The sequence below is a fragment of the Gouania willdenowi genome, chromosome 10 (assembly GCF_900634775.1).
Source record: "Gouania willdenowi chromosome 10, fGouWil2.1, whole genome shotgun sequence".
Taxonomy (NCBI): Eukaryota; Metazoa; Chordata; class Actinopteri; order Blenniiformes; family Gobiesocidae; genus Gouania; species Gouania willdenowi.
This window is the reverse complement of record NC_041053.1, coordinates 32,653,402-32,676,857: the sequence shown is the minus strand read 5'-3', so window position 1 is coordinate 32,676,857 and position 23,456 is coordinate 32,653,402. Positions and strand designations below refer to the sequence as shown.

Genomic DNA, 23,456 nt, shown 5'->3' with positions numbered 1-23,456 from the left:
GAGTACCTTTACATACATTCCCTTTGATGGAAGTATTTGCACGTTACATTTCCATTATATTCTTTTAGAAAAACTATTTTAAAAAATGGCTTATTTGAGGACGAAGATGTTAACTTGAAAATGCTGCTTCTTTTGGTTTAATTGTGATTTAGGTTAAAACTGCTCTGTGCCTGATGTTTCATGTGTGCAAAATAGGTTCTATTTCACCCTTCCTGATCGCGAGAGGTGGTGCTTCAAGTACTGGATTAACTGTCTCGTGAAGACGCAGGTCTAGTGTAATACCAACAAAGTCACGTGTGACCCCGAGGACCCGGTAGTCAATAACTTCCAGTTCCGTCCGATACGCAGGTTGTGTTGTAATAGCGCCTGTGGCTTCACTGAAAAGGAAGCCCGTGGTTTATCTTGTAGCCGCTCGCCGGTAGCTCCTTGACATGTTACAGTCAAAGTAGCGGAGTCTCCGCCCTCCAGGAGCTGCAGCAGCTGTTCCGGTGAGCTGTAACTTACTCCTTCCTGAGACGGTCAAGGATGCACCGGTAAATTGTGAGTACAGCTTGTTTTGTTTTCTCGTTTTCACTCCTCCCCGGGGGGCGCGTGCGCCGCTTCCATGTGAAGGCTGTTTGGTACACACCTTGCAGAGGTGAAGGTAGCGTGTTAGCTCTTGGGGTGACCCAAGAGACAATTTGTGCGGTGGCATCGTGGACATCGCCAAACACCTTTGCAAGATTTTATAGGATTAACGCTGTTCTCCCACAGTCCCTGGGTGTGGTTCTTTCCCATTTCATCTCCACAATAGGTAGGTAGTTTATGATGGTCCCTCATGACTTTGTTGGTAGGGGTCATCCAGTGCTTGAAGCACCACCTCTGGCGGTCAGGAAGGGTGAAATAGAACGAGAGTTACGAATAACTGCTCTGGCGGTCATCCAGGGTTCATAAAACCGCAGTTACATTCGTAACTCTAGTTTTCTCCTTTAATTAGGAGTGCTCCAAGATAATTACATTCCTCTTAATATAAAAAAGCTACTCATTTGTTTGGTCAATAGCACTAAGGATGGACTGAGCAACTGAATATTTGACTGACTAATTTAAGAAAAGAAAAAGGATTAGGCTATTGGAGGATTTGGTACATCCTCAAAATACATTTATTTAATGAGGTCTTTTGTTGTCTGGATGTTTAAAATCTTAAATAATAATGCCTTAAAAAGTTGTGTGGAATAATATGTCTTATACTCAAGCTAAAGTCACTTGATATGAGATAAAGTATGAAACTAGTTGGTATTATTTTTCTTTGTATGCACTTTGAGTTGTCACAGCTGTAGCTAAAGCAGCTCTTCCTAATCGATCCATGAGAACTTTTAACATTGTTTTTTGTTTGATTGACTCTTAGACTTCTCATATGAATGTAGCAGATACAGTGGGACCAGTTTACCATGTTGTAAACAGTGTTGTTTAAATGTGTATTATAAAGTACAGTTACTGTGTAAGACCCTCTTGAAAACAGTGTTTCCCATTTTTTGAAAAAGCCACACAGAAAGAAAAGTGCCAGAAAAACCTTAACAGTTGATTTGTAACTGTTTTGATTTAGATTTATTTTACTCTCAGAATGCTGTCATAAACACTGTGAATCATGTTGGATCTTTTTTTTTATAGTAATATTAACTTTGTTTTATTTCTATGAAATAAAAAAATAAAACAATGATTTGATTGGTCATCTATTTTAATACTAGCTAAAAAGCTCAACATTGGCCTGACTAGTTTTTTGTTTTTTACCCAAAATTAAACAATCTGATAACATTAAGGTACACTAAATTAATGTGTATTTTTTTTCTTCTTCTTAAGATTAAGTTTGTTTAATACTTGAAGAGAAGACAAATGATAACTTGTTAGGGTGTATTGTGAATTTACATGTCAACCAGTGAAGCTTCAAAATTGTACATGTCCACTGTTTTTTTTTTTATAATTCCACTTGTTAATGTGTATTGTTTTCTGTCCAGTGAACAAGTTGTCACTATTGATTGATTGGACTTTAACTCTGGAGAGACTTACATATTCTGGGTATAACCATTTTAATTCAAGTAAATACGCTACAAAATAACATAAATATACATAAATAAGACCAAATTGTCCTAATTAAAGTTTAAAAAATGCCACACTGCAAATAGAACACAAAAACAGAGACTTTGCATAACAAGTTTTTTTTTTTTTTTTTTTTTTTTTTAATATCCAATTATAACAGTCAACACGGCCCAGATCTGAGATATGGATGTGTTAATTTTCAACAATATATTTTCAGCCAGCAATTAAATCATTTGACTTAGTGCATTGATGATGTATCTTGTGACATTTCAATATCGCAATATCTTGACCAGGCACGTGCAGTCAGGGTAGGCAAGGTAGGCAGTGCCTACTTAGGGGGGATTTAAATGAATGACATATTCATTTAAAAAAAAAAAAAAAAATGTAATTTTTTATTTTTTTAATCATAATTTTTTATTTTTTTTTTTCAATTTCCGATAGGCTACAGTATCGATAAGTTTGAAAGTGTCAGCATTTTTGTGCTTTTCATAGCCCAAATGAGTGACTAAACATCGCTATGCGCCTATTTCCTGGAACGGCAGAGACGCTGCACACTCCTGTATTACAGGGAGGAGGACACACCTCTCCTGAAGGCACACTGCTGCTCTGCCTTTAGCGGCTAAAGTTTAGCCCCATATCACGTGAACGGATGTTTGCGCATGCGCAGTCAGTTCCCCACGGACCCACTATGAAAAACCATTTACGCAAAAAGGCAAATCGCTACCCTGCCTTTGGACATAACCGTGCTATGTTAATCCAATACGTACGCACAGTGCATAGTGAATACAAAACAGATATCACGTGGCCGCATCTAGTGGGCGGGATTACACTACAGGTTGGATGACAGCGATGGAGAGGATAAATACATTTTCACAACTTTCTTTTGAAGAAAAGCGACAGCTTTTAAAAGATGGGAGACCAACACCTGAGCAACCAGACCTTCAGCAAAAGAAAGGTCAGAAAAGTGTGCGGACTTTCCAAAGTGAATGGTACAGACGGAAGGAATGGCTTTGTAGATGCGCCTCACGGAACCGGCTGTTCTGCTTCCCGTGTTTGCTGTTTGGCGGCCGTGGCATCACCGACAAGATCTAGTCTGCTGAAGTTGGTGTTGACCATTCCAGCCACCACAGCATCGGTGGAGAGGTCATTTGCTGCTTTAAAACGCATCAAAACTTACAGCCGCAACAGAACAGAGCAAGGAAGACTTTCATCACTGGCTCTCATATCCATTGAGAAAGAGAGACTCATAAAGTTAAAGGCCAAGACAGCGGACTTTTACACTGCTGTGATCAACATCTTTGTCCAGAAAGACAGGCGCATGGACTTCATCTTCAAATAAAGTAAGTCTAAAGTTTAATCTCTCTCTCTCTCTCTCTCTCTCTCTCTCTCGTGATTACAGCGGTGGTCATTGTGTGAGCTGAATGGTGTGTGTATTTGGTCAAATATGGTGTTTATTAAAAAATAACAACGTAAATAGCATGACGTAAGAGGAAGAGGTGCTGCACATTTTGAATACGTGCATAAACTTATTGTTGTAAAGGTTTTGGGTGTTGCGTGAATTTGGGGCGCAGACGTGGTTTCAGCACCACAGACAGAGTCGTTGTCATTTTTTCCGTGTTTCCAACACAAACAAAGGATGCGCTGCTGTGACATGAGATATATCTTGTTGGGAGAGGAGGCTGTATTGAAAATTGTCATTGCTGTCTCATAATGATTGCACTTCTTGTAGTGTTGACCTTTGACAACATGTGCAAACAAGGGGGGAAAAAAAGAAAGTCATTTGTGGTCTTGATTTGCAACGCCGTGTGTGGTAGTTTAACAAGGTCTGTTGTGGTTCACTGACACTTAGTGACCAGACGTTTATGTGCTATGCATATGTTGGCGCAATTACATGTTTACATACTTTTTTTTTTTTTTGGTTAAAAAAACATGGTTTAAAAAATGGATTTGGACATGTTTTGGAAACAATACGATAGTGTTGCGGTGATGCGCTGTTGCGGTGATGCGCTGTTGCGGTGATGCCGTGTTGCGGTGATGCGCTGTTGCGGTGATGCGCTGTTGCGGTGATGCGGTGTTGCGGTGATGCCGTGTTGCGGTGATGCGCTGTTGCGGTGATGCGGTGATGCGCTGTTGCGGTGATGCGCTGTTGCGGTGATGATGTGATGCTTCACGGTCCTCGGAGGATCACCCGGAGGCTTGAGGCAGATGTTTCCCAGCAGAGGTTCGATGATCCAGCTGCTGCTGCTGCATCAGGATCAGACCTTGACCGCCTGACATTCATATCATCACAATAAGTCTGAGGAGATCGTTGCAGGCGAGCTGCAGCCTTTCTGAACGTAGACGGTGGACTGGAACCGTACAGATGTAGAGTCAATTAACCATGAAGAGATCTGAATAATAAAAAAAACGTCTCAGGGTGGTCGGCCGTGGAAAGGCAGAGCAGTGTGTGTGCGTTTTTCCCCGCAGGATGCCAGAGCTGTGGTTTAGTCAATGGCAGCAGGAAACACGCCTAGATCGAAACGTTTCATCTTAAAGGGGCAGAACAGGTGGAACCTGAACAAGCAGAAACACAGAAACTATGAATTAAAAGTATAATTTTAGATGGAAAAATATTTTAGAAATACATTTATTTTAAAAATTGTTATTTGAAATGTATTCCGAGACAATTCGAATAAAATTGGATTTTTACAGAAATATAGTAAAATGAATAATAATAATATATTAAATAAAAACTAATTATTAATTAACGACATAGGATTTTTCCCATTCCTCCAAAAATAAAATGTTAGAAGTAAAATCCCCAGTTTTCCTGCAACTTTCTTAATATATAACATCATATCATATCATGTATGGATTAACTGTAGAAGTGAAAAAAAGAAACGTGCTAATCTATTCATATCACATTAAAATAAGAATTGTATTTAGAATCTGTAACAGAACATTTTCAATGTCCTGATCCTTTTTATTTTTTGTCGTGCTTACTTTAAATGTGTGTTTTGTGTGATTTGATGTATTTATTTGTATATCTGTTATACATGCATTCTGTCCCCCCTTTCTAATATTGTATTTGATGTGTATTAACAACTTATTAATGTAAACCCGATTTGTCAAAGTGTTAAATAAGGCTTTTGAATAAATAAATGAATAAATAAATACATAAATAATAAAGTCACCTCTAGCTCCACCTTGTGGACAGGACTGCTCAAAGTCAGTCTTGGAGGGCTTCAGTCCTGCATGTTTTGCTGCACTAACACACATGATTATAATAAGTGGCTGTTATTGGGTGATTGACTCTGTGTATTCTCATATGAATGACTTCAATCTGGTCGAAGCACATAATACATTGTTAAAGCCTTTTTACCTATACCTTCTTCAGAGAGTTTAAGCGTAAAATGATTGATTTATACTTTATAGATTTTTTATGCTGCAAGTGAGTAAGTCAAAAAGAATGAGCACAGGTATTTATTTCAATACAAAATCATTATGTCACATGGATTTGAAAATGTTGCGCTATTTGTTAAGTAGGTTTTGGATATTAAAATGTAGAGCTTCACAGTTCTAAGGTGTTAAGACAACAAATGAAAATGTAGTTTTATAAAATGAAAAGACAGTTTTCTGAGCAGTAATTAGCATTAAGAGGCTAAATAATGCTGCAGTTTGTTCTTCACTGTGATTTGTTGCCTTCTGTCAGCCTTGGCAGGTCATGATCTTGTGAATGGTGTTTATACAGTAGACTTGGCGTGGCCATATAATCCATTTGGCAGATTTCGTGTTCGTTCCACCTCATGGTCAACCGTCTCCACCACTAACACAGATGGGCTGAGGATGTCTTCAGCTCGATAGGACTGTGTGAGGCCACAGAAAGAGGACATCTCTGAGACGTCACTGTTGTAGAAGTCTTGCTTCAGCTCCTGACTGTGCCTGCGTGAAGCTTTTATCTCATCTCTGAGGTCACAAACCACATCTTTAATGTCACTGATGACTGTGGAGCGAAATCCAAACAGGCAAAAACAGGAACACCAGACCAGAGCAGATACCAGACACAAAATATAGAGTCACTGGTTCTGAAACACCTGGAAGAAGAGATTACATGTGCACATTACAAAAGATTGATAATACTTCTTTAATTTTGCACCACAAATTAAAGCTACATTGTTTAATTTCAATAAAATGCAATTTGTGTCAAAGAGTCACTAACGTCTGCCTAAATCTGGTTTTGCCTATATGAAATACAACTGATCCCAAAATCCATATATAGCAATGGAAAATTACTATTAGAGTTCAATAAACTGGGGTAATGTAATTTCAAAAGTAGGAACAATTAGTTTAATAATAGCATGACAAATTGTGAATGTGAACATATTCGACATTGGGTGCCAAAATGGTTTTGAAAGAGGAAAAAATGTTAAGACAAAACATTGGAATTTGATGGAGAAGTGGCAGAAATAAGAGTAATGTCGCAAAAATGCATTAAAAGGAGCAAAAATATGGCAAGAAAAAGTGATGAAACTAGATTAGAATATGGTAACTTTGGTGTAGTTGCAGAAAAAGAGAAAAAAATAAGCTCAAATTAGCTCAAATTGTTCAAAAAATATTTTTAGTTTCTTCAAGGCATCTGGCAACCCACTCTCAGTGTCTCGCAATCCCAAATTGGGTCCTGACGCCAAAGTTGAGAACCACTGGTTTAGAGGACACTGGTAATAATCCCAGTTCATCCAGAATGCAAAACCACCAGTTACAACAGAAACCAAAGTCCAACTTGTTGCTTTCTTAGAATTGGCTACTAGAAATTTAAAAAAACTTGTAAACTGTAAAAACATGGGCCCCCAAAGCTAAATGTATAAAATCAGCAATCATTTTTAATCTTTAATGCCATTAAGACAAGTTCTTCAAAATTTTGAAGGTAAATTAATCCACTGTTATCTCTTTGGATGCTTTTGCTTCAACCATCTGTAATTACACCAGTGCTACAAAACAAAAAGCATCATTATTTTTAATCATCTGATGAGTTAGTATAAAGCAATTTTTAGTCTGTTTGAGGACTGAACACTTTTCAAACTGAGAGAAAGTTTCTTTGTTTCTTGGTCGTCCTACCATGAGTCTCTGAGATCATGAAGGTATCTGTAGAACCTCGATCCACTTCAATAAGAAGATATCGAGGCACTGAACAATAAAATATCATTGAAAGCCTTCAACCAGGAGTTGTTTACTTATTAACATGTTTATTTTTCACCCACCACATGTAAAAGACACCCTCAGGTGTTTCCTGGTGTTCGGGAAGCATGGGTCTCCAAAGGTGTGAGTGTCAGATAGAACTGAACAGTTGGTCTGCCGTGACATCTGCGAGAGACTTTCCTCGGAGCCACGGGCGACAAACACTCTGTGGGAATGACTTAAAGTGATCAGGAACATGAGAACTATAAACTAAAAACTGTTCAATGAAACAATTTCAATCACAGAATTCATTCAAGCATGTGTTTCAGCGTTTTGCCACTAGATGACACCTAAACTCCAAAGTCAGACCCATTGTGCTGTGGGATCCTTGGTCCTGATGACACCTTTGACCTCCGTGAGGCAGATGTCCAAAGGATGCTGAGAAGATGGCAAGGACAGAATCATTTTTACACACCAGTCTCAGGAGCTCATTTTCACACACCAGCCTTGTACGATGGTGTTCTGTAGCAAGACAACAACAAAAAAACAAGCATTTGTAATTTATTTTTAAATGTATTTAAATGTGTTTTATTTTTAGCTTTGTGTTACTGCACTAAACACCTCACTCACAATACCACATATTAATACTGGACTGAAGTAACCTAGTAGTAGGAGTGTGCATTGCCATGAATCTGGCGATACAATACAATTCACGATTTGCATGTCACGATATGATATATCCCAATACTAAACAATATGATATGCATAGCGATATACCGCGATGTCAATAATACAAAATTATATGAATTACAATTTATTTCATTTTTTTTTTAAACTTGCGAGAACAAATGAATGGTAAATAACTGTAATTAAAATACCAAAATCAAAAACAAGTGATGTGTTTATCAAACTGTCAGTTTTTTTTTTTTTTTTTTAAGTAACCACATATAGTATGCCTATAAAGTCTTGACCCACCCTAAATATTACATGCTCTGCTTTCCATCATTAATGAATATCTGAAAAACATCTACGGAAAAATGGCCTAAATGTCCACTAGGTGTCGCTGTAGTTCAGGGCATGGTATTTCCTAGACCTGATTATGAAAATATAAAAGCAGAGGTTGTCTTCAAATCATCTAAATAAAATGTAAAAAAGTGTCATATACTCATATGTTAAGGTTTAATTTATTTATTATTTATTAAGAAATTTCCTGAAAAAAGTTGTCTGAAAAAATGAAACCTCAACATACCATTTCCAAAAAGAAGACACATTGAACTTGCCAAAGTAAGAAAGGGTCACTTCATGACCTATATTAACCTAATTCATCATTTAATTGCTCGCTCATCAGTGTATAGTAGGGGCGTGTATTCAGAATCAGAAATCAGAATCAGAAATGTTTTATTTGCCATGTACAGTTTTGAGGACAGTACAAGGAATTTGACTTGGTGGTTGGTGCACAAAACAAGCAACAAAAAGAAATAAAAGAAATAAAAACAAAACAACAAAGAACAACCCAGCAACAATAATAATAATAATAATGATAAATATAAAGGATGAGGGATAAATAAAGGATAGATAGAGAATAAAGGATAAATAGGATAAATATAAATATAAATATATATATACAGTGCAGCAGGTATCAAGCTGGTGGAGGTGGTGATCGGGTGGGGGGTTCAGTGGGTGACTTGGGGTGTGTTCATGTGGATGGTGGCAGAGGGAAAGAAGCTGTTTTTGTGTCTGGAGGTTCTGGTCCTGATGGACCGAAACCTCCTACCAGAAGGGAGAGATTGAAACAGTTTATGACCGGGGTGGGAGGGGTCGGCCACAATCTTTCCTGCACGCCTCAAAATCCTGGAGGCGTACAGGTCCTGGAGGGAGGGCAGATTGCAGCCGATGACCTTCTCTGCAGAGTGGATGATACGCTGCAGTCTGGCCTTGTCCTTGGCCGTAGCTGCAGCGTACCAGATGGTGATGGAGGAGCAGAGGATGGACTGGATGATGGAGCTGTAGAAGTTCACCATCATCTTTGTTGGCAGACTGAACTTCTTCAGCTGCCGCAAAAAGTACATCCTCTGCTGAGCTTTTTTGATAAGGGAGCTGATGTTCAGCTCCCACTTGAGGTCCTGAGTGATGATGGTCCCCAGGAAGCAGAAGTACTCTACAGAGCTCACTGTAGAGTCTCCCAGGGTGAGGGGGGTGAGGGGGGCTGGCATCTGGCCATATGATTCATGTCCCGATACATAGGTCACAATATGATATGATATCCCGATATTAAAGCATAAGACAGTTATTGGTTTTTTTTTTTTCTTTTTTTAATATATAACTTAAACAACTAAATTGTAAATATGTACACCTTCACGAGAACATTATGTATGAAACATATTTTATTGACATATTTTACACTCAAAACATTGGCTTTAACATGCCATGTGTCAACAACTTCAAATAAACAAAGAATAACACAATCTGCCTGTGGCTTTTAAACCAACTTTGACTTTAGTGCAACTTAACTGAGGTATATGCCTAGAACAACAAATAAATGCAGAAAGTTAGTACTTTCTTTTTAGATTTTATTGAAAAAACACAAGCTGGTCAAAATCAATCAATCAATCTTTATTTGTATAGCGCCAAATCATAACCAATGGTATCTCAAGGCACTTTACAGTAGAGCAGTCTTAAGGACGGACTCTTCATTTTATGGATACACACATATGCATATATACGTATATACACATACATATGTATCCCACACCCAACATGAATTCATCATGGCGGCAAGGAAAACCTTCTGTTAAGCAGCAGGAACCTTGTGTGGATCCCATTCCTATGATGAACAGCCATCCACGTTATGCTGTGTTGGCCAGGTTAAAACACTTCTTTGTACAGTTACAATGTCTCCAGCAGTGGAAAAGATTTTCCTGGTTAAATAAAGGTTATATATATATATATATATATATATATATATATATATATATATATATATATACATACAAAATAAAAAAAAATCAATATGGATGCATTTTGAACCGATCCGAGAATCTCGCGACGTAAAATCGCGATATATCGCTGAATCGATTCCCCCCCCCCAACACCTCTAGTGTATAGTATACCTTAATTAGTTGTTGCACTGCTATTTTAGGACTGAACACACTTTAGTAGAATGTGGACGGAAGTCTTACAATAAAGGTACAAATAACAGTTCAGTGTGCAGATCGTGCTGATAGTGCTGTGTCCGGGTGTTTCTCTTTAATTCTGCGCCTGGGTGTCTCTGTCTCTGCGGCCTGTTGGTGTGACGGAGGAGCTGCAGAGCCTTAAGGTGCAGATCAGAGACTGTACACTGACTGATGCTGTCACAGACTGGGCACAGTTCATCCTTGATGTGACCGCATGAGTTGGACCAGGGGTTGAAATCCTCAGACGTTCTTTGGATTCTGGAGCTGCTGCAGACAGAGACAGATCTTTGCGCAGTGACTGACTGACGCAGTCCTAAAGCAGAGGATGTTCTCAGCATCCTCATCATCCTCATCATCATCATCATCATCAACATCAGATGACTCTCACCGCTGACTTTCATTGTGAAAACATGATGTCCCTGATAGACCTGGATGATGACCAGCGATGGGTTCCGACCCATGTGAACGTCACTGTGCTCCGAGCCAGAGGACTGCGGACCAAGGGCAAGCACGGCAGCCGCTACCTGTACACCATCGTTCAGGTAGGGAAGGACAAGTACACCACCGGGCTGGTCGAGAAGGCGGAGGTCCCGGAGTGGAACGAGGAGTGCTGCTTCGAGCTGCTCCCCGGTATCCTGGAGGTGGAGGCGGCCGCCCGCAGCTCCTTTCCCCCGGGCAGCGGAGACCTGGTCCTCACCGTCATGCACCGGGTGCTGATCGGACTGGACGTGTTTCTGGGTCAAACCATCATTCCCCTGGACAAATTGTTTCAGGATGGACTGTGTCCGAGAGATGAGTACGTTGGATTATTACCTGTAAAGCATGGAATGAAATGTAAGGGCCGCGGGCCACGTTTGGGCCCAATATAGCAGCCATCCGGCCCATGACATCATTTGGTTTGGAGTTGACAAAAATTAAGAAGGCCTTCAACATAGGTTGATACTAAAACACAGAAACATCCGGAAACATTTCAGAGACGTACCAGAGACAGAGTAAATGCGACCATGTACTGATTGCACGGGCTGTAATATCACCAAGTTTATCATTGTACCGGTGGTTAGAGCTTCTATCGTTACCAGGGAGAACATATTTATTTCTGGTTATTGTTTTCCGGAGTGCTATTGGGCTTTATTTACCGCCGAGTATACTGCATTCCACCAGACGGCAGCACTGCTCGGAAACACTTGGAAGCATTTATTTATTTTTTAATCATAGTACATGGAGAGGTCATCCATAACAAAAGTATGATAATAGCAACATCATAATTACAGACATAACTACTAATTCACATGATCAGAATGCAGTAGGAACTAATCGCTGGTAAATACGTCCAATAAAACTCACATCTAATTATGATAAACAAGGGCACAATATCATGAGAAATGCTTAGATTTTTCTGATCTGGCCTAAAGGTCTTTAGTACCAACACCTAAGGCTATTATTGCCAATGATCCACTCAGTGACCAGTCACTCTGCAGCATGTTTCAGTGTTTCAGGACTTGAACATAGCAATTTTCTTGTACCTTGGATGACAAAACTGGACCCACTGATCTTTTGTGTACTTCAACCCATCTGGCTTCAACTGTGGAATTTCCGCTGCCTTTGTTCTTTCTGTCAAGGGAAACTCACACAGATTTCCTAGTGTTATGCTGCATTCGATTGCACTAAATCTGACAAAAAAGTACAATAGTTGGGGATGTCGGGCTGGATCCAAGCAGCCTGAGTGGGTCTAAATGACATTTTAGCGAAACATTGGCGCACACCGTGAGATTTAAACAGTCACTTTCTCTTCACCTTTTACTTTTATGTGTCTTCTAATTTCCCACTCTGTTCATTTGAACGCCGCTCTGCGTAAGTAGCGATGCCCATATAGTTTAGTGCAATCTTTCTATAGTCTATGGTTCAATGACGCATGCAGGATTCCCCTCGCTGGTGCGTTCAAGTCATACCTACAGTATAGGTTTCTCTCTCGCTCTTATCCTCAAGGAGCTAATATATTTCCCCAGCAGGTATTTTTGCTCCTCGAAAAACATCAAAACAAACATCAGTCACTGAATGAAACGCATTTACCTCGGAGGTCGAAATTGAAGACCCGTATCGTTCTGGGTTCTGAGTGCAATCGAATGCAGCAATAGTTTTGGGTCTGTAACATTTTACGTACACTCACTGGTTTTTTGGATCCTGAGTGAAGATAATGCTGTGTAGGCTGACAAACTTTGCCTGAAGGAACCTGTCTTGTGATCATTTAAACATTCTGTCAAAGGTGGATCTTTAACACTATTCACTCAGCAGTAGCTTCATATTATGTTAGAGACCAAAAGGACTATGACTGTTTTCTTTTTTCAGCCACCGTCATTCTTGTCACAACAGATATTTAGCTCATGCTCTGCATCATCTATATTTAATACTATGGATGCTAACAGCCTGCTGTGTTCATTTCTGCAGATGGTTCAAGCTAAACTCCAAGGCAGGCAGAAAGGAGAAGGAGCGTGGAGAGCTTCAGGTCACCGTCCAGTTTACTCGCAACAACATGACGGCCAGCATGTTCGACCTAACAATGAAGGACAAACCACGCTCTGCTTTTGGCAAGCTCAAAGACCGTGTCACTGGAAAGAGGAGGGGGGACATGGAGTCCTCTTCCGCCATCGTGCCTGGTCGCTACGCCGCGCTGTCAGCGTCCCCGGGGCCATTTGGAGAGGAATTTGGTGGAGATGTTATGCTGCCAGATGTGGGGACGTCTGAGGAGAAAAGGAACAAGATGAAGGATTTCTTTACAGGGAGATTGCGAAAGTCGTCTGACACCAGGTCGTGCTCATCACTGGCCTCAGAGAGCAGCGTGTCTTCCATCACCAGTGAGAAGTTCAGTCCTCCACCCATTCTGATGTCAGACCCACCCAGCTCCCCAATTTACACTACCAAAGTGAGGGTGGACTCCCTCTATGGAGAGACTGATTTAGCTAAGAAAGGTAAGCATCATGGGCATGTTATAGGTTAAATGGTAAATGTTTAAGAAAAAGTGACAGCTGCTTTCTAAGAAAATAAAGCAATGTTGTGTGGTGGTTGGGGGGTCACTGTACTTCCTGTGTGATACCAGAAGTAGCAGTGAGCAAGTGGCTAGTCCATAATGAAGACAGTTAAAAAAAAAAAAAATGTTTTTTAGTTTTTTTATTAAAAAGTTAACCTTTAGTTGAGTGTATTGCCAATAGCTTAGCCTCTGTATACACCCTTGGTTTGGCTTGTGTGTACGTTAATAAAAATGTTAAAGAATATTATTTTTATGTATTTCTCTATCACACAGGAAGTAGTTAATTAAGTTAGGATTTCACTTAACAGGTATTTATTTTTAAAGTCTTACTCTCAACAAAATAGACTAAACTATGTCTGTTTTCGAAATCACATACTAAAGTACTACTCACATTAATTATGACGTCAAAATGAGTATGTAGTGCACTCACATTGGATAGTATGGAAAGATTGAGTATTAGAGAAATACCCAGATGTATACTATATTGGGTCTTTTTTTAAGTATACACGGTGGGCATGCTATGCATTGCGAGCAGAACGGAAAATCGTCCTGGGACCAGCTTCAAGCCAAAAGTCAAACATCCCCTTTTTAAAACAAAAGCACTTCTTCTTGTCTTTCATTAGTTTTTTTGTAAATAGGCCTCTTGTTTTGAAGTTAACAGGAAGTTTTGTCAGTAGCACATTGGAGGGTCTCCAAAAATCTCTGAAATGTCAGCATCAAATGTATTTTATGGATCAAATGACGAAGTGTTATTATTCTACTGGGTCACTTTCTTGCTTTAGTTGGAAAGTAAACACAAACACAGAGAATATTACATTTGATTTGAAAAACATTGAAAATACCATTTTAGGAATTGGTTTTTATAACGCAGTATCATATATTGTTGTAATCCATTTCCTCTTTCCTCGTTTTATTTAACCAGTGCTTACCAGTCAACACACCACAAAAGTGCTCACACACAAGCGAGCCTTCAGTGATGAAGCTAGTAAGATTACGACGGCCCTTCCCCGAGCAAACCCCACGTTAGAATCCATCAAGGGTCAGGTCATGACTCAGTCCAAGTCGTCTCTGTGCATAAATGGTAACCATGTCTACGAATCGGAGCCATCGACTCCAAAGAGCTCTGGAGCCCTGCCATCAAAGCTGGTCCTGCTGGAGAAATGCTCACCGCTGTCTCGCTCTCTGCAGAATCTGACGAAGAAAAGTGAGGACAAAGGTTCTTTTGCAGAGGGTCGACACTGGTCTTTTGACAAAACGAAGAAAGAGGAAACACAGGATGAAAAAGAAGCTCAGATGCCATCTCATCCTACTCACGAGGTTGAGTTGGAGGATCGTACTGTGCAGTCGGCAATGCCCATCACCTCCTCTGCTGCTGGTTCGCCCGAGAAAGGGAGAAAATTAAGAAAGACGTTATTCTCTAGTGGGAGGAGCGAGTCTCTCCCTGCTCGGTCTGACCTCAACCAGACGGGCTCAACAACTGAGGGCAGGCTCAGAGGCTGGTTTGGCACTGGTGACTCCCAAAACAAACCAAGGTGAGTCAAAGATATTTAATGTCTTTGATAAATGGATTCTGAGCTCCAGTATATTGGATTATTATATATCGTTTTATTAGTTGGACGTCCTTAGTTAACAGTTTACTTCGTTTGCTGTCTTTTGAAAATGGAATTGATTTAGCTGACAATTTTCTCCATTTAAACCCATGCTGTTTCATTGTTCAACATGGTGATCTCCAAACGTTACATTTTCACTAGAGTGTGTTCAGCCATTGTGTTTTAGAACAATTGGATGTGGAGTATTAGGGTGAAGACGGTTATTCTTGGTGCTGTTGGTGCATGAATGGCATGTCTGCATCATTTCATGTTTGCTTGATTTTATTTTATTTTTTTGTTGCAAATCTGCTTTGCTTTTGTTAAAACTCAATTTAAGTTTTTGTTTACTAAGTCCTTTGTTTAGCCTGTTGCTCATTGGCCAATTGTTTTGGAAATTTGGGTTACTTTGGTTGTTGTCTGTTTATGTTGGAAAGATGTTCGCTGTCTGGTCCCCGGCTCCTCATTAACTGAGAGCACTGTTGTGCCCTATTTTCCTCCACAGGCTTGAAGTTTCTGCTAAAGTAGAAAACCGCTCAGATGCACCCCCTCCCCTTCCTCCTCGCCCATCTCCTTATTCACCCACCTCTGGTCACGTCTCACATGATGTCTTCAGGGACACAATAGCCTCACCCACCTCCACCCCCATCTCCCCTTCCATACCATTTCTACCAAATTTGCAGCGAAGCCCATTTTTTGACAAGCTCATAGCTGAAGAGTTGCAGAAATCACCCACTTTTGTGCCTTGCTCTTCTGGCTCTTCCCCCCTTTGTCCCACAGCTGAGCCTTTTCACCCTTGTTTGCTCCGCACGCCTCAGGAATCTTCTCCAAGCAAGGGATCTATAAAGCGTGAGCGCCCCAGAGCCGTGAGTAGGCAGACATCCCTTCCTGTATTACAGACCGGAGCGCTAAACCTCCCTCACTCCTCCGTGCCTCGCTCCATGTCAGAAAGTACAGAGGAACATGATGACGACTCCTTTGACGTGTTTGCCTCCAGTAGGCTTCACTCACCTGAACACACTCTCCATCCAAAACAGACGAGAACCAGCCCCAGTACATCTCGTAAACGCAGTCACCCCTCAGCACAAGAACAGCTTGCAAGTAAAGAGGAACTTCTGCCTTTACCTCTGAGGAGGCTTTTAAAAACTTCAGCAAAAGACATCTACTCTGATGGATGGTTGCACAGGGGTCAAGAACTCGCTGTCCACAAAGAGGCCTATCTCCTCTCTCAGACCGGCGTGGCCTCGCTTCAACGAAGTCGAGAAGCTGAATGCAAAAGAAGCAAAGTATCCCCAGACACTCACACATGCACAGGGAACTCTGACTCTCTCAGCATCAACACAAATGTTACAACTCCGTCGGAAATACCATTAAGTGAGAGTCTCAAAAGGTTCAAATATGAACCCTTGGAGGATGTAACTGATTGCTGGGGAGGGATGTTGTTTGAGCAAGACCTTTATGGACGCGTTTGTCGAGGAAAATATGGACATCCAAAGGAAAAGAACCATCGTTTATCACTACATGCTGACGAAAATGTGGTCACAATGACTTCCTCGGATTCTGCAAAGATTATTGAGAATGAATTTTCAGTTACAGACCTTTTAAAGATGTCATACACTGATTCAATAAAAAAAGACATCAAGACACATCAGATTTTGCCTGGAGAAGGCCGGACAGCAAAGGCTCCTCTGCCTGTAACGTCATGCATCAACAACAACACGTCTTTCCCGTTGACTTTAGGAGATCTTAACATGAATGTAAATAGCAGTGACTTTGGCTTTATTGATTCTGATGGATCTTCCCAGTCGGAGGTAACTGATACTCTTAAAGAGAGCAAAAGTGTCCGAGCAGACATTCAACAACTTTCAGAAGATCCACAGATGATTCCATGTGATGACAAGAAAACATATGATGGTGTTTTGAAAGATACACACTTACATCAGGCAGATAACCAAGATAGTAGCCAAAACAGTCAAAGTGAGCTTAATAATGAACAATTAGATGGTGAATCCACAGTAAACATCCAAGAGATTCTTGCTTTGATGGTAAAAAGCATCAAACTAAATCCATTAAATGTTGAAAATGAAGGCATGGATGAAGAATACATAAATTGTGAAGATAGTGATAAGATACAGAAGGATGATAATGGCAACAAATCTGTTAAGGGAGAATCAAGTCCAGAAGCCGTCAGTGTACGTTTAAGACCAAAAGGATTGTCACGACAGAGCAGCAACGAAAGTCCAAACAGCTGGAGAAAAAGTGGAGATAGAGAGTTTATAGATTTTTTGTCTCTTGTACAAAATATTTCTGAGGATTTCTGTGAAGAACCAATGCCCAATAACTCCATGGAAGCCCCTCTTTTCTACTCGCAGGTAGTACATAAAGAGGAAGAACTCAGTGCCACCAATGACCGGAAAAATTTGACTGAATTTCAAACAACACCAGCTGCTTTCATTGAAAAAGTAAATTCCTCACATATCCCTTTCGAACACCTTCACGTCAAAGTAGCTCCAAACTCCAGATCTCCCTCTAGTGCAAAGAATATCCAAACTTTGCAACAGCCTGAACCTTTTTCTCCCTCCATCCCTCCCACACTTACACCCATTCATTGCCATAACAAGTGTCCCACAAGCATGGAGGCAAGTACTGTTTGCAGCACTACGCTGGCTGCAGCTTCCAACACATACTCCTACTCTACCACCTCCACCTTCACCAATGACCAGGCCCTAGTCGATGCACCGCACTCCCTTTTGCCCGAGGAGACACATCCAGCTAGCAACCTGCCCAGTCAGGAGAGCAGGTGAGATTTCTCACACGAGGACATGTCGTGTTTTACAAGCTTTACCAAACTGAATTAACAGACACACGAGAAAACATACAAACGGAATGCTTTACTTTGGTTGCTCTGACATTTTTGTTTCTGGCTGTTCTGGCTTGTTTGATCCTGAATGTAATCATGTTTTTTTATTTTCTCTCATTATCTATCCAAACTTATTGGATGGCATCTCAGGTTTTGCTTTCCTTTTAGTTTATTCATTTCACCTTTATACTGCCTGTTGGCTGCTGTAATTTTGCTTCTTTCTAATTCTTTCCATGACCAGGGTATATAGTGTTTGCAGTAACTTTGTTAAACTTTGGTATAAGCTAGACACTGATCGGCTATAACATTATAATATTGCCTATCCTGTGCTTTTTTATTCGGTACTAAAACGTAAAGCTGCTTTGGATTTAAACTGTTCCTGGATTTAATCCAAAAGTTGTTTTCATCCACTACTGATGCCAGTGTGACCCCAAAAACTATGCCAAAGTGACATTTCTGGTGTTGCCATGGACTGAAAGTTGTAGCAAAACAATGGTGGATGTTGTTATTGTGGCTTTCCAGGAAAACACCTAAATACTACCAAAATTTTAGGTCTTGCTGTGTGACATCATTTCAAAGGGAAATATTAAAAACAAACCAGAACAAAAAAATAACATCAAGCGAATAACTGTCTTCCTTGTGTGGTGAAGAAATACAGGAGAACCCGATATCAAAGAAGTAAAAACACTTCTTTGATATTAGCAATGTAACTTTGAACATTCTGGGAATTTCAATCCCACAATGCAATGCAGGAACCTTTCTGAAGTTTAAGTCACATGACCATTTGTCAACAAACCGATTGTGATGGAGTGAAAAACAATCTGACAATTTCAACCATTAACATTTAGTAATTTCTACATTCGATTTATTGATTAATGAGGCCTACGCTGTCTTTATCTGTGTTATAGAAGATGTGAGTTTTCGTCCACAGCAGCTTTGAGAAGCAGAAGTTTTTAAGTTAGGAAGCAAATTTTTCCTGTACACTCCATACATGCTTGACCTGAGTGAGATCTTGGTTTTAGGAGGGAAAGTCAGCAGATCAAACTAATAGTTGTGCTCTTAGAACAATTCTTGAATCCTGATTTCAGAGTTTCTTTTCAAGATTTGTCGGTTACACAGAAGTAATACTGTTTTTCAACAGTAATCATGGGATCGTAATTTATGCTGTCTACTGATACACACCATTGGATGAAGATAAACATTTGAAGCCTCATCATGGCAGTAAATTAATAATTTTTCTACCATTGAAATAAAACACCAGGTATCTCCTTTACAAGGCTCACCTGGTGTTCCCTCACGACATGCTAGTCTTCCACAGCACTGGGAATTAAAAGCTATGATCTAACCTTCAATATCCTGCCTTATTTATAAAATTATTACATAGAAATAGTATATTTGGCTTATTTCTGCATTAAAGGCTGAATTGTTTTGCTACTACATTACTTAGTAAAAGTCAAATTCCTACAATGCAATTCTTAAAATTTGTGAAGTCAAGTTAGTTCATTTATAGAACACATTTTAAGCTGTTGACTAAAGTGCTGTACAAAAGCAAACAAAAAGACTTAAATTCACAATGAAAAAAAGAAGACATAGAGGAAGACAGGATAAGGTCTCTCTGTCTGAACTGAACACTGAAGAATAAAAATAAGTCTTAAGACGCAATTTATTGACAGTGTTAGGGATAATCTGATATACGTAATCTCATTATTTCTGTGAAGGTTTGAGCAACCATAGAAAATGCACGATCACCATTGTGTTTCAGTTTGGTTGGGGGCACCATGAGCAGGTTTATGTCTGCAGATCTGAGGGATCTGAAGGGAATAAAATGCTGGAGCAGGTCAGACAGGAATGATGGTGATAGCCCATGCAGCAGCAGTTTAAAAGTCAGCATTAAAATCCACTCTGACTTTGGCTGACTCAATTCAAATTTGGGTTGACCTAAATAAACTTAGTGTTTCCTATTTTTCTCACGGTTTTCACAGAAAAAAGATTATTTGGAGAATGGTTATCATTGCTGGTTTTGTTATTGAGATGATATAAATCATTCTTTGGGTTTAAACCTGTCAGCCACCTTGATTCAGTCCCTGAAAAACACAATGAAAGAGTTTTGTTGTTTTTTCATTTATTTTCTTACCAGGCCTGCAGATTTGAAGCATTTTACAAACTTTGATATTTTGTAAGGTTTTTTCTCCACCTTCTTTTAGTAGTCGTAATTCTATTTCTCAGTGTAGTTTATTCTAAATTAGTCACAAGTAAAATTTAGCAGCAGGCCTGCTGTTCTTGCAAACAGAACAGTTCAGACACAGGCGAGTATCAGAAGCAAAATGTGTATAGAGACTTGGCAGTCAACATGGCATCTTCTTGGGCTGGGTGTACCCCATACATGTGTTTGGTTGGTGCAAGACGTTTGGGCCAGTTATCATTCATGCCACAGGCCAACCTCTGCAACTGTGATTTTTGAGCGTTTATGTGGTATCAACAAAATGGGAGTGTTGTTGAGCCATAGTGACATATGTTAAAATGCAACAAGTTTACAGGAATAAGAACTGGTAGTAAAGAGAGGAAACATAAATAATGTATTTCAATTCCAATCCTGTATTGCTCACATTTAGATTTTAGTACATTCATTATAGTTTTGCCGTGAAACAAACGTCTTGGTAAACACTGCTAAACCTGCTCCTGCTGACTCTTTATATTGTACAGGTCTCATCCAGTGAAGCCATTAACCTCGAGCCCAACAGAGAAAAAGGAGAGTCGCTCAGTGCTGGAGAAGCTCAGGTCCACCATCCACCCTGGACGCAGTGCCCATCAAGCTTCTGCTGAACCTGAGAAACGTCAGGTACTGTTGGAAAATCCTTGATAAGCTTACATGCATGAAGATTCTCCGTGTTTCTGCTCCTAGTTACAGAAAAGAGGGAAAATTGAAGCAATTGAGAGAAAATATTGAACAAATTGTCACATACAAAATAAAAAAGATTCATAACAAAGAGTGAGTGGGAGCAACGGTATTCCGGGGGCAGGGTTGGGGTCAATTACAATCGAAATTACAATTACTATTTTCCACTGAAAGTCAATTACAATTTATTTCTAAATTACTACAGTTGAATAACAATTGATAACAATTACCGAGCCTTTATTAAATAAGCCCATAAAACTTCAGCTTTCTATTAGCATCTCTTATGGTAACAGTTGGTTTCGACCCATGTCTTAAGTCAGCTATAGAATATACAAAAAAATATTACCTATCATCTAATTTTGTTTCAGCTCTTGGTTAGCTTGTTTGGTTTCCTTATCCATGACATTCATGTTTTCAGTGTGGGCGTCTGAGTCATTATACCTTTAGATTTCATTTTTTTGTTTGTTTTTAATGGTAAAATGTTCCTTAAGAGAACAGAGAGGTAAACTCGATTATGAAACATATTTTAATCATTTAACTATGTATAAACCATAGAACTGTAACATGGTTACACAGTTTTGCATTTAATTGAACTAAGTTACAATTATAACGGCAAAATATTTTACTAAATAGAATATTTGCATTTCCTGAAAAAATGCAAGTGAGGATACAGGTGCTGGCCTCCGTCACACTGCATTAGCTTAGCATAAACTAGCATTAGTCTAGCATTAGCCTAGCATTAACCTACATAAACATTAGTATAAGTTAGCATTAGCATGTGCTAGCATTAGCATTATCATTAGCTAGCATATTTAACCATTAGCATTAACATTGCCTTTAGCCAGTATTAGCATTAAACTAGCATTAGCATAAACATTAGCATTAGCTTGCATTAGCATTAACATTGCCTTTAGCCAGTATTAGCATTAAACTAGCATTAGCATAAACATTAGCATTAGCTTGCATTAGCATTAACATAGCATTAGCATTTACCTAGCTTTAGCATTAACCGAGTGTTAGCATTAGCCTAGCAATAGCATTTACCTAGCTTTAGCATCAACCTAGCAATAGCTTACCATTAGCAATAAGGCTGAAATGGGTTGAACGTATTTGCTGAACATGTTAAAGTTTTAAGGGTTTGTAATTTGTTTGCAAAGATTTGAAGGTACAAACTGGAGCAGCTCAAAATGGGATCAGAGCTGAAAAGTTAATGCAGTTTCACAAAAATATGAATAACTCAAAAAGTTAAAAGCATAAATCTCGGGAACTTTCTAAATGTTTTGATAGCTTATTTGTAAAAATTGGACAAACAGTATAGGCGTTAACGCAGACGAAAGTGCCCCTTGTATCCTCACTAATAACATCATCATTGTAATGAATTACCAATTATGCAATTACAATTATAATTGACCACAACCCTTGCTGGGGTTTGTATTTTTGCACCTAATTTTTCTTCTTCTTCCTCTCATAGGAAGTGACTGTGGATAACTCGGCCCAGTATCAGCACCTGACCAACATGGAGCTGATCTCGCTGCTGCTGCAGCAGGAGATGGACATGCAGAAGCAACAAGCAGCCTCTGAGCGTCAGGACGAGAAGCTGGAGAAATGTGAGGCTGAGTTGAAGAAGGTCAAGGCTCAGGTGCGAGATATGGAGGACTACATCGATAATCTGCTACTGAGGATTATGGAGCAGACGCCGACGCTGCTCCAGGTGCGCTCTAGACATAAGTGAAGACAGACCGTGCTCGATTTCACTGTATTTCCTTCAGATTGTGTTCAACGTAGCGATTGTCCTCATTCATGAGGTTCTTACTCTCCAAACTCTTCAATAAAACCTCCTGCCATAAAGATCTTTACACTGCTACTACTGCCCAGTCAATGTAGACACAGTATTACCCCAAATGCATGCTGGGTACTCTCTAAACTTAACACAAGTTAAATCAGAAACATATACACTATGAAGAAATTGTCTGACTCATGCTTAATAGCAACAGTTAAAATGGTTAGTAGCAATCAAACTGTAGAATCCCTGCTTTTCTATCTCCATATTATCTATCTTTTTGCTGGTGGCCTTTATGGGCTCAACCTCATGTGTGATAGCTGGTGTCGGAGTAAGCAAGTATACCTAATTAATAATAATAACGGACAGTCTGTTCTTTCTTAAAAAGACATAATTTCTTGTTTTTATTGTTCAAGCTATTTTATATGGTAAATCAGGGGTAGAAGATGTCTGGAAGTCAGTGTATGTCTTCATGTTTTGATGTATTAAGGAGTTTATCAGGCAGGAAGTTACACCCATAATCAGGAACTATGGTATGGAAGATTATTGCATTTACTGAAAAAAAAAAGTTTTGGTTTTGCTAAATTGATAAGATAATATAAGTAAATAAGATATGTAAGTAAATAAAATTTAGTTCAATTTTTCTGTTTTTAGAGAAAACATTTTTTTTTTCTGAATTGATGAGATAAAAATATAAAAAATTAAAACATTTGGTCCTTTTTTAAATTTTTTATAGAAAATGTTTTTCGGTTTTTCTGAGTTGAGATATTTTTCGGGCAACATTTTTTATTCACTTATTTTTATCTCAATCATTTTTTTTGTAATTCTTTATTTTTATCTCATCAATTAAAAAAATAACAAAAAAACTTTTTTTTCTCCTTCAGTAAATGCAATAAGCTTCCGTACTAT

At 39.3% G+C, this 23,456-nt stretch overlaps 1 protein-coding gene and 1 pseudogene across 4 annotated transcripts; one reads left to right on the top strand and one right to left on the bottom strand.

Annotated features, from left to right (window-relative positions):
* The first annotated feature begins 416 nt into the window (after positions 1–416).
* On the top strand, positions 417–23,258 carry rab11fip5b (RAB11 family interacting protein 5b (class I)). 4 transcript variants are annotated; one of them, XM_028459708.1, is made up of 6 exons: positions 417–540; positions 12,846–13,366; positions 14,348–14,957; positions 15,517–17,811; positions 20,575–20,710; positions 22,239–23,258. In XM_028459708.1, the coding sequence occupies exons 2-6, from the start codon at positions 12,931–12,933 to the stop codon at positions 22,497–22,499; spliced, it is 3,738 nt and encodes a 1,245-aa protein (XP_028315509.1). In that variant the 5' UTR covers positions 417–540; positions 12,846–12,930; the 3' UTR covers positions 22,500–23,258. The 4 variants fall into 4 exon arrangements, with proteins under 4 accessions (XP_028315509.1, XP_028315510.1, XP_028315507.1 ...); XM_028459709.1 differs by lacking the exon at positions 417–540 and adding an exon at positions 3,207–3,413; XM_028459706.1 differs by lacking the exon at positions 417–540 and adding an exon at positions 10,362–11,196.
* LOC114470794 (uncharacterized) lies at positions 3,097–10,765 on the bottom strand (annotated as a pseudogene).
* Positions 23,259–23,456: the final 198 nt, after the last annotated feature.